Source organism: Salvelinus namaycush, chromosome 3 (genome assembly GCF_016432855.1).
Source record: "Salvelinus namaycush isolate Seneca chromosome 3, SaNama_1.0, whole genome shotgun sequence".
In the NCBI taxonomy this organism is placed as follows: domain Eukaryota; kingdom Metazoa; phylum Chordata; class Actinopteri; order Salmoniformes; family Salmonidae; genus Salvelinus; species Salvelinus namaycush.
In genome coordinates, this window is record NC_052309.1 from 47518399 (window position 1) to 47529813 (window position 11415).

Here is an 11415-nt window from a genome sequence, read left to right on the forward strand (position 1 = left end):
ACTTGCCAATGTCTTTACGAACCATGCTTGCTTAAAGGATGCATAGTCCTCGGCCTATGCTGTTGTGTAGGTGGAGTTACGGGCCAATTTGCATATATTCACATCATTTATGGGGCCATGTGTGCTTTCCCATCTAAGAAAAATAAAAGAGTAGAAATTAACTTAGTTACGTAATTTATCTCTTTATTTCTCTCTCTCTGTTTCTCTTTCTTTCTCTTTCACACACCTGCCTTTTTTTTTACGGCTGTGTGTGTGTGTGTTTGGGAGCCCTCCCTGCCTGTAGTAGGCAGTGTGTCATTATCTCAGGGCCTCTTTCTCAGGGATGAGTACACGCACGAGGAATCGGCTCTGACAAATCATATCAGCTTACTTTTCAGGGAATGTCTGAGACCGAGACCTACGGGAATAATACAGCTTCAAACAAACCACCGTCTAACAATCCAGCCAGTCACTCATTTCATTGTCTTCTTTCCCGAACTAAACATTGTTTCAGAAACATTGTGATGACAAAAAAAACGGTTTGAAATTAACATGGTAATGGATATCAGATCGTCAGAGAAGAAAATGTTAGGGGGCATTGCGCTTAATGTTGAACAAAGACTGGCTGAGTTCCCCTTTGGAGTCAATGATGGAAAAATAAACAAACAAATGAATTCCATCCATGAAGAACAACAGGACTCCATGTTGTGATTGGAGTTGGAAAACGGGCTAAATGTTCTGCCTGTCTGTCTGCACGGGGGTGGAATCTTTTACTCTTTCTCTCTCTTTGGGATTTTGTTCCATAAGATTTACAGGGCAGTCACATGCTCTTCCAAACACGAAAACGTTTATAATTCAATGAAAATGAATCTAAAATACCTTTCAAATAAAGTTATTTTAATGTTGGTAAGTATGGGGCCGACTGTCCCCAGCCTGCTCTCGACCAGAACCCACACATAGCCAAGCACAAACATATGGCCTTATGGCTTTAGTACAATGGCGCCAGAGGAGATGGCTGCCGTTTTATGGTCTCCCAACCAATTGTGCTATGTGTGTGTTTTTTCTCATTATTTGTAGCTTATTTTGTATATAATGTTTCTGCCACCGTCTCTTATGACCGAAAAGAGCTTCTAGATATCAGGACAGTGATTACTCACCTCGTACTGGAACAAGATTTTTTTTCTTTAACGAGTCGAACGCGAAGGATTTACTTCAGACACCCGACAAGGCCCACATCCCCGTGATTCACATGAGAAAGAGACGGAGATATCGAGGAGCCTTGTAAGGATCCGATGGCGAGTGGGTAATCTGCCTCTTCCATCAGTACTATTAGCCAACGTACAATCATTGGATAATAAAATAGACAAACTACGATCACGAATATCCTACATTAAAAACTGTAATATCTTATGTTTCACCGAGTCGTGGCTGAACGACAACATGAATAACATACAGCTGGCGGATTTTACGCTGCATCGGCAAGATAGAACAGGGGTGGCGGTCTGTATATATTTGTAAACAACAGCTGGTGCACGAAATCTAATACGAAGGAAGTCTAGAGGTTTTGCTCACCTGAGGTAGAGTATCTCATGATAAGATGTAGACCGCACTATTTATTAAGAGAGTTTTCATCTATATTCTTCGTAGCTGTCTATTTACCACTGCACTCAATGAGCTGTATACTGCCATAAGCAAACAGGAAAACGCTCATCCAGAGGCGGTGCTCCTAGTGGCCGGGGACTTTAAAGCAGGGAAACATAAATCCGTTTTACCTCATTTCTACCAGCATGTTAAATGTGCAACCAGAGGAAAAAAAACTCTAGACCACCTTTACTTCACACACAGAGACGTGTACAAAGCTCTCCCTCGCCCTCCATTTGGCAAATCTGACCATAATTATATCCTTCTGATTCCTGTTTACAAGCAAAAACTAAAGCAGGAGGTACCAGTGACTCGGTCAATAAAGAAATGGTCAGATGAAGCAGATGTTAAACTACAGGACTGTTTTGCGAGCACAGACTGGAATATGTTCCGGGATTCTTCTGATGGCATTGAGGAGTACACCACATCTGTCATTGGCTTCATCAATAAGTGCATTGATGACGTCGTCCCCACAGTGACTGTACGTACATACCCCAACCAGAAGCCATGGATTACAGGCAACATCCACACTGAGCTAAAAGGTAGAGCTTCCGCTTTCAAGTAGCGGAACTCTAACCCGGAAGCTTATAAGAAATCGCGCTATGCCCTCCGGCAAACCATCAAACATCAAACGTCAAAACAGGACTAAGATTGAATCGTACTACACCGGCTCCGACGCTCGTCGGATGTGGCAGGGCTTGTAAACTATTACAGACTACAAAGGGAAGCACAGCCGTGAGCTGCCCAGTGACACGAGCCTACCAGACGAGCTAAATTACTTCTATGCTCGGTTCGAGGCAAGAAACACTGAAGCATGCATGAGAGCAAGCGGTACCTGAGAGCCAAGTCTAGGTCCAAAAGGCTTCTTATTAACAGCTTCTAGCCCCAAGCCATAAGACTCCTGAACAGCTAATCAAATGGCTACCCAGACTATTTGCATTGTCCCCTCTTTTACACTGCTGCTACTCTGTTTATTATCTACGCATGGTCACTTTAACTCTACCTACATGTACATATTACCTCAATTACCTCGAGTAACCTGTGCACCCGCACATTGACTCTGTACCAGTAGCCCCTGTATATAGCCTCGCTACTGTTATTTTACTGTTGCTCTTTAATTATTTGTTATGTTGATTTAATTTTTTTTACTTATCTATTTTTTTATTAATACTTATTTTTCTTAAAACTGCATTGTTGGTTAAGGGCTTGTAAGTAAGCATTTCACTGTAAGGGCTACACCTGTTGTATTCAGCGCATGTGACAAATAAAACGTGATTAGATTTGATCTGATTAGATGCTACTGATACATACTCTAACATGCCTACTCTTTCTTGGATGGCTAGGCTGAACCCAAGAAATCCACCAGCCTTGCATGTCACCACAGATTTCACTTCCCACCTCCCCTTCAACACAATACAGTTCAACATGTAACTTTGAAAGTAGACCATTCCATTTCTCAACTTCCAACGCCAGTGCAGCTACCCAGCCCAGCTCTGGGACAAGGAGTGTGTCCCAAACGCCCACCCTATTCCCTATATAGCCTGGTGGAAAGTAGAAGCTATATAAGGGAATAGGGTGCTATTTGGGATGCAGCAAAGGCCTTGGGCTGAACCTCTCTCTGCTGGGGTCAAGCCACGGCCCACCAGCACTGCCCAGCTCCCCCTCCCCCACCCATCCACCAGGCCGGGCCCCGCACCCTGAGTGAGCCAGTGCCCAGCCCCAGACCCGGTGGAGCCACCCCAGCCGCATGTGGCAGGCACACATGGGTGCGATCACAGTGGCCTAATCCTGCCCCATCTGATACCCATCTACCAGCAGCTCCACCCACAGCCTCACCCACCCACCGCCACCACCGCTCAGCTCTGGTCTGGTTCTCTCCTGCTGCTGCTGCTGTGTGGTTCTGCCGCTCTGCTCCGCCACGGCTGGGCCTGTCCCAGCAGGGGACGCACGTCACATGACCACAGCAGAAGTGGGCAGAACAACCTGTGACAGAGGGCTGAGTTCCTGTGTGGCCTCTTGAAAGGCACCAAAACAGCTTGTAATAATTGACAGTGATTTATAATCATGTGACAGAATTAATTTATGTAATATATGCATTTCTAGTCATTTGTTATAACTATAACCATTTAGAATGAGATAGGCCCTACACCCAAACATATAATTGTAATACTGTGAATGACGTCCATGACACACAATTTTATAACACGCCTCATCCACATTGGGTAGAAGCAAGCAACACAGTATTACGTGTGTGTCCAACACAGCTCAACCCACTAAGACTTTCCTCCCGACCTATTCAGACGAAACATCGAGCAGCATTCAGTTACATGCTTCACTGTGTGATGCTATGGCCTTCTGGGAAATGACAGTGATTAAGGCAACAGTAATAACGGACACAGTTTTCATGTGATGGGGAAAAATTCCACCCGAGCAGGCCTGCACAAACAAAGCACATCAAGACAAAAGTTCTACCCTTCTCTGAGCACACATGGTAGTTTGGATGCAAGACAGAAGACTCACAAGCGCAAACAGGTCGTAAAGTTCCTTACAGAGCCAGATAAAAGAGAGAGCACATGGCAAACTGTCATCTAGGGCCATGCACACACCATTCAGCCACCCATCTATAAAAGGCCTGTCAACAAGAGAGAAGAGGACCGGCCACCCCTCAGAGCCTGGTTCTTCTCGAGGTTTCTTCCTAGGTTCCTGCCTTTCCTGGGAGTTTTTCCTAGCCACTGTGCTTTTACATCTGCATTGCTTGATCTTTGGGGTTTTAGGCTGGGTTTCTGTACTGCTGATGTAAAAAGGGCTTTATAAATAAATGTGATTGATTGAGAGAAGACAACAAACCCCACAATAACAACTCTCTCTCTCTCTCTCTCTCTCTCTCGCTCTCTCTCTCAAACAGGCTTTGTGAACAGACACACCCCATCACCCAACACACTGGTATTTCATAGTTGGAAAAACAGAAGACTGATTTCCTATCCTAACCCAGGCCCAGATGCTGTAGATGAGATGACATCACAGTGGACGGGCCAAGAACAACGGCTTCATTCACAATGGAGGCCTCAGTCACTCGTGTTCTACTAGCTAGCGCCCAGGAAAACAACGGTGACCTGCCTGAACTTCACACCACCGAAGGGGTGACCTCCTCCACCCCTCCCTCCAGGGCCTAGCTTCCCACCATCACCCCCACCCAGGCACCACCCTCCTCCATCTCACCCTGGCCCTCCACCAGTGGTGGGTCACGCTGCTGAGTTCTCACCCCAGCCTGACAAATACCAATTGGCCAGGGACACAGACACAACAGGGTGAGAATGAGACAGCTGTGGCCCAGGAAGGCAGGCCATTAAAACTGAGTCAATCAGCCAAGTGGCCCAGGAGACTGTCACTCACTCTACCCAGGTTACAGTGTCCCCAGCCTGGACACTGCAGCTCCATGGAGTCCCAGACCCGAACCGTCTCCTCCCTATCTAGCTATCTACCTTAATTGTTTATCTCCAGTCCCCTATAGCACAGAGCTTGAGCCAACTCAAAGGTGCCCGCATGTTTTGTTCAGCCACCTTCATCTTCTTTCCTCTTGCTTTTCCTCCCCGGCAATCCCTCTTTTTCAGAAACATCATCCCGAAACATCAAAGTGATACCACCCTCTGACATCAAGAATCAAAAGTTATGGTTATATAAGCCGGGGGATTTTTCTCTCTCTCTCTCTCTCTCTCTCTCTTTTGATGAAAAAGTACAGGCTGTGTGTATATACTTAAAATATGATTCATCTGGGGAAGGTGATGCTGTATGAAAGTGCCATGTAACGGCACTATGAAGTACAGTAACAAGAAATGATACAAAACCTGCTTCCCATATGTCACATGACCATTAACCTACGAGCTACCTATCCGACACCCTTGTCATTTGTTTTCAGTTAGGTCAACAGGAAGCAATATGAACCTGTCTACGACTACAGTGTCCTAGTAACACGGGGTACCTCAGCCCCGGATTGGAATTTGGAAAAGTCAACGATTCGATAATTACACATCAAAGGTGTACAAAGCAGGTTACCGCATGTTCCTGAGGCCTATATTTAGTCCTGCTTGCAAGGTGGAGACTAGGAAGGAAGCCGTTCTATTTAAACACCCCTGTGCTGTGCCTGCCTGTGTGATAATCATCTTCCTGTAGTTTATTAACTGCAGTCTGAGAAGCTGAGCATCTGGGCTGTCAACAACAGCAATTGAGCCGTCGTTTGGTTTGCTCCCGTCAGCCAGTGAGTCACCTGGGTGCAACATCCCTTCACCCCCCCCCCCCCCCCCCCCCCCCTCCACCTGTAAAGACCTCGCAGACAAATACAAACAGGGACCCAAAGAAGGACCAAGCAGCGAGCGGGCTCATGGCGGAAGCCTCTAGTAGACTAAAGAGGAGGGTTTATTAGAGACGCTCACTTCCAACTGAGACTCTCTCAGATTCGTGAGTAGCACTCTTGTAAAAAATGTTAGTCATTGAAACTGTGATTTTGAGTCGAAGACTATAAAAGAGAAACCTCTGCAGCAGATGCTGGAACATCCACCTTTCAGGAGAGCTCTTTAATGGACTCAAAATTGGGGTGGGGAGGAACAAGGAAATAAGTGCATGAATAATTACAGCTATAAACGCCTCAGGGGATTCGACAGGTTTCTTATATTTTCTAAATGTTTCCGCCTCTTAAAATAGGCTTGTACATATTATCTCTTGAGGCTTCTTTATAGCCAACCACTTCAAAGAGCTGAGGATGAGGGCCCCTTATCATCATTTGTATTTAAATCTGCAGCCTCTCTGTCATTTCCTGCTGTCCTAAACATTCTCTGACTGACACGGCTTTCTCTTAATGTTCTACTGACTGCGGTCCATACATCTATTAGGACCGCACTGTCGGTTAAGGGCTTGTAAGTAAGCATTTCACGGTAAGGTCAACACTTGCTGTATTCGGCGCATGTGACAAATAAAGTTTGATTTGATTTGATTTGATTCGGCTACTCTGCCACACCGCCACCATCATCCTTGTTCATTTCAATAATCTCATGCTTATAATGTTAAATTACATAATAAGGAGCCGTTTTGGGGCAGTCACAAATTTCCAAGTAGTTTGTTCGCACGCACGCGCACGCACACACAAGCGGGCCGGGAAAAGCTGCTTTTCTTTAGAGGAGCATAATCCAGCACCACTGTTTCTTATCGTTGTCAGTCAGAGGCACAGAGCCCCAGCCCATGGGCTTGTATGCAGGGATTACAGGGCCTAAGTCAGTGTTCTGCTATTGTTTACCTAGGGACTAGGGGCTAGTTGAACAAGCCAGTGTAAACAGCACTTCACAATGCCAGACAAGGATGTGTGATCTGGGGACGTGCGATCCTGGGCTTTGCTTGTAATGAATCCCTTGATCTGGGGAAGGACTAACACTTAAGGCACAGAGAGTTCAGCACAGAAGCAATGCAGAGGCACACCCACAGACAGAAAGAGGGAGAGATACGGAGAGGGAGGGCTGAACTGGTAAAGTCTTCTTTTTTTAAAGATTGTATCCTGTTTCCTGTATGACGATACTCAAAAAGTTGACTGACGGAATATAAGCGGAGCACCAAGAAGCTCAGTTAAGAGTGTTCGTGAAAATTCACTATCAAATATTTGAAACAACGAGCTGGCCTTTTAACAATGTTCACTTGCTCAAGAGTCAATACAATGAAGAAACAATGTGAACACGTCCGCGCTGAACTGTTCGTTACGTTCTAATTGAACAGGGTAAGTGGGATATGACTTACAGCCGCCCCAGTCTGTCCGCTAGACATGTTAGCGCCTGTGATCCACACGGTGAACCACATCTTCCACATCACAGGCTCTCTGGGCTCTGATGATTGTCCTGACATTCTAGCCCTCCATGAGCACAGCCCACCGCAAACATCCTCCACCCGGGGCCTCAAGACCCGCTGGGATGCAAGGCCATCAGAGAGAAGAGGGAGAGAAAGAGAGGAGATAGAGAGGTAGAGGAGGGGAGATAGAGAGGAGAGTGACACCTGGGAGGAAAGAGGATGGAGAGCAGAAGGAGAAGTGGAGAGGGAATGAAGGAGAGGGGAGAGAAAACAAGTGTATTTATGGAAGCGAGACAGAAGGTAAGGAAGAGAAGGAGATGGGTGATCGCAAAGGAGATTAGAAGAGAGAGACGATGGGCGGAGAGAGACGGGTGGGGAGATGAGGAGGAGTGCATTATGGCGAGGATACCATGAAGAGGGAGAGAGAGAGGAGAGAAATACACAGATCGGGAGGAGTGTATTCTGGTGGCTCTCATTTAGAACCCTTCATCCGCAGGGGTTTGGCTCCTTCAAACGACCCTCTTCTACTGATCCCCTCAAATGAAACAATGTCTTCTGGTAATCCACAGCATTACATACACCCTAACCCTTCTCGCGTCACAGCTACACACTCAGGAGGAGGCTTTGTTCACAGAAAAGCTAGGGAAATCTGGTAAAGCATCTGGGGTCGTCTCAAATCGCCTTCTTTTGACACTGTATCTGGAAGGACAACTGATATCTACATTAATGTTACAGCCAGAACATAATTCCCTGGCATGTCCCATGAAACGACGCTGTAATAATTGTATTAGGACCCGTTCGGGCTTAGAAGGAACACGCTTTCCAGCCTCATGTGTTTTCTTTTTAGACATTGTAAAATGATTTCTGTAAAGAGAATAGATTTTTGTGAAATTCTTTTGAAGAGTTAATAACATTAATTCTAAAACAATAAGGAGTGCGATTCAACTGTCTGCGGGAAGAATCAGCTAATTAGACCATCTGTTTAGTGAGGCCTTTCAACTAATTGAAGAAATGTACATATTTTGTAACAAAATGGTTTCAAATTCTTCTTTCAATAGTCGAATACTAGTCTTATATATTTTAACAAAATGAATTGTTACCCTGTGGATAGTCTAGAGTTTTTACAAGGACATTTGACATGCCTAAACAAAAGTTCAACAGACACAAATAAATGGAAAAAAAAGAGACTATTTCTTTCATAGTTTCCCGGGAGGTAAATTCACAAATTGCTACCAAAAAAAATAACAAAGACAGGCATCAACCAAGTCAAAACCGACAAATGAACCCAGCTAAAACAATGAGGTGATAGAGCGCCTGAGCTGAGATAGAAGCAGAGTGCCTGCCTCTGGGTGAGGCGAGGTGAAGACAGGCATCACCTTGTTCAACGTAAACATCAGAACTGGTACACCAAACAGGAGGGAATCCACAGCCCTGTTTCCCCTCGCGCCCCACTGCCATGTCCTATGCTATAATCACCATCTACACCATCCTCCCTTCCTTTTGAAGTGGCAGGTAGATAGATCTGCAGCTACAGTACTGCTATTGCTGCCGGGTAATTACAAGGGAAGCAACAAGTGAGCATTGTGTGGAGCCGTGGAGACACATACACACACAAGGAAGAAAGTGCTCTTTATTCCCAAAACAATCTTTAGAACCTATGTACTTTGCACTGCGGGGCATTTAAGGATAAAACGGGGGAATTAATTTATAAGAAGAAAGAGGTAGCGACACATTCGTTTCTGGGCATAACACTGAAAATAATTCAGAGTTTTGTGTTTACTTTGTAATGACAACTTTATTAACGTCTCAATAAAATGTGTTAATTATTTTATAAATTACCTGATGCATTTGGAGGCATATAAAGCCACTACGTAGGGCCTAACAACTGTTAGGTTGTACTGTTTTTGGTCTGTACACAATTAGGTGTCTCACACACACACAGACACAAACTCGATACTTTTTGGTAATTTGAGTGGCGACATGACTAGGCCTCATATCCGACCCCGTTTAAACCTGAGCTTCTGACTGTGCTAGCGTTTCTTTCAGAACCCTTGGAGTGTTGATGACAGAAACGTTATGTCCCGAAAAGAAGACCGAAAAGTAGGCTTTTTTAAAACGCCATGCCTAATATGAGCGTTTTTCCCCCCTGTTTTCGCAGATTTAACAGAATGTGCTTCACCTAGTCAAAGATGCATAGTTCCCTTTAATGTTATAAGATACCAATACACAGAAGACATACAAAAGTGTGAGCAAAATAAGCTTTGTTTTTTGATGTGCTACTGATTGAGTCCATACTCAAACTTGTATGAGGGTGCGGATGTATACTTCATATCAGAGTAATACCATGGCAATACAGACATCAAAATCTACCGGAGTACACGTGGCTTTGAATCATTTTCCCCAGACTTTCTAATTTCCTTACAGTTCGTTGTCCTTGCATTTGACTTTCAGATATAGACGTTCAACTGATCGTGCACCTGTTATCGCAAATGGATTCCTTCTGAGACCTAGAATAACAATCCATAATAATGCAACAGAGTGATTAACTCTACATTGTGATGTGGAAGGTAGCGTGATGTGGACTTACAGATGGTGACACTGATCCGTTGGGGATGTATGGGTCAGGCAGCATGAGAAACGGGTACCCCGGATACGCTGTTTTATACATTCCTCCATCTTGATGTTTGGAAACTGTGGAGTGAGACGAAAAAATGTGAGATAACATGTTTTCTCATGTTCACTTACCTTCCAAATGACTTTTTTTTGTTTTTTTGTTGGCCTACTGTAGTTAAAACTGGTATAATAAGCAAAAGTATTTTCAACAAATAATGACAGAGAGTTCTTTGACAGATTCTAGGTTACAGACTTGTTTTACTACTGTCACATATTTGTGTGACAAAGTGACAGCCCTAATCTTGCATCACAAAAACAGCCAAACCCCAATCCCTTGCTGTTGTTGTTGTTGTTGTTGTTGTTGTTGTTTGTCACTCACCACAGTGGGCTAACCACTGATCTCTCAAGTCTTGACTGTTGATGGTAACAAAATGTGTGATGCATCTTTACAGGCTGTCCAAAAAGAAGGTAATTGATCCACATGGATTTTTTCAACTCCCTTTTAGGTAATTGCATGAGTGGACAAATCTTTGTGATTTATCATATTCAAACATTTTTACTGAACTAGAGCTCATGATATAAATAGCGTTTTAACTTACCTGCCCTGAAAAGTGAGGTTCAGTACAGCCAAAAATCAATTTGTGTTTTTGACAGAATTGGCCCCATATAGGGGCAAGAAATAAACCTAACGTAAAGCTTATGACTTCATTATGCTTATAATTATAATCCCAGGGAACGTATTTCACTCACTGCGATACAATTTGCCTACTTCAACTGCTGTCTGAGAATACGCGAGCTTGTTAACGTTAGTTCTTACCGCCGTCAAGATGCTCCCGGTGTTTCTCTTGATAACCTCTGTGTTCGTTTTGCTGTCCCCGTCTGACCGCCTGAAAGTGTCCAAAGCAATGACAGTAAACATAGATTAGTAACCTGAGAATAACTTTGAACAGGCCAGGCGACAAAAGTTTCATACCAAGACCCCTTAACAACCACTTTCAACCTTACCAACAGCGCATAAGAACTATCTCTCTTGTACCTACCGCTGCGTTCGGACTTTGATTCGTCTCGGATTCATTCACCAGAGACGATTTGAGGTCAGCTAAGTCCCTTTCTGTGAAAGCGTTTTCTTGAATTTTCTCATCTTGGTCGCCTTCATCCTTAAAGGATATCATTTCATCGTTCGCTCCAAGATCATCTCCTCCGCCGCTACTGAGCTGAGGCATGTTGCTTTGAAAATAAAAAATATTGTCCTAGCCTAATCAGCGGTGCGCTCCTTAGAAAAAAAAGAAACGAAACTTTCTATTAACCTAAACCTCCCAAGTTTGTTGCACTCAGATACGGCCAAAGTATAAAACT

General features: G+C 44.3%; 1 protein-coding gene across 1 annotated transcript in view; it reads right to left on the minus strand.

Annotated features, from left to right (window-relative positions):
- tcf7 (transcription factor 7) overlaps positions 1–11415 on the minus strand; it is a 65334-nt gene extending 53919 nt beyond the window's left edge. The window contains exons 1-3 of the mRNA XM_038989017.1: positions 11100–11415; positions 10877–10946; positions 10034–10137 (exon numbers count right to left, since the gene is read on the minus strand). Of these exons, the coding sequence (XP_038844945.1) occupies positions 10034–10137; positions 10877–10946; positions 11100–11282 (357 nt within the window). The 5' untranslated portion in view covers positions 11283–11415. The remainder of the gene's footprint in view (positions 1–10033; positions 10138–10876; positions 10947–11099) is intronic.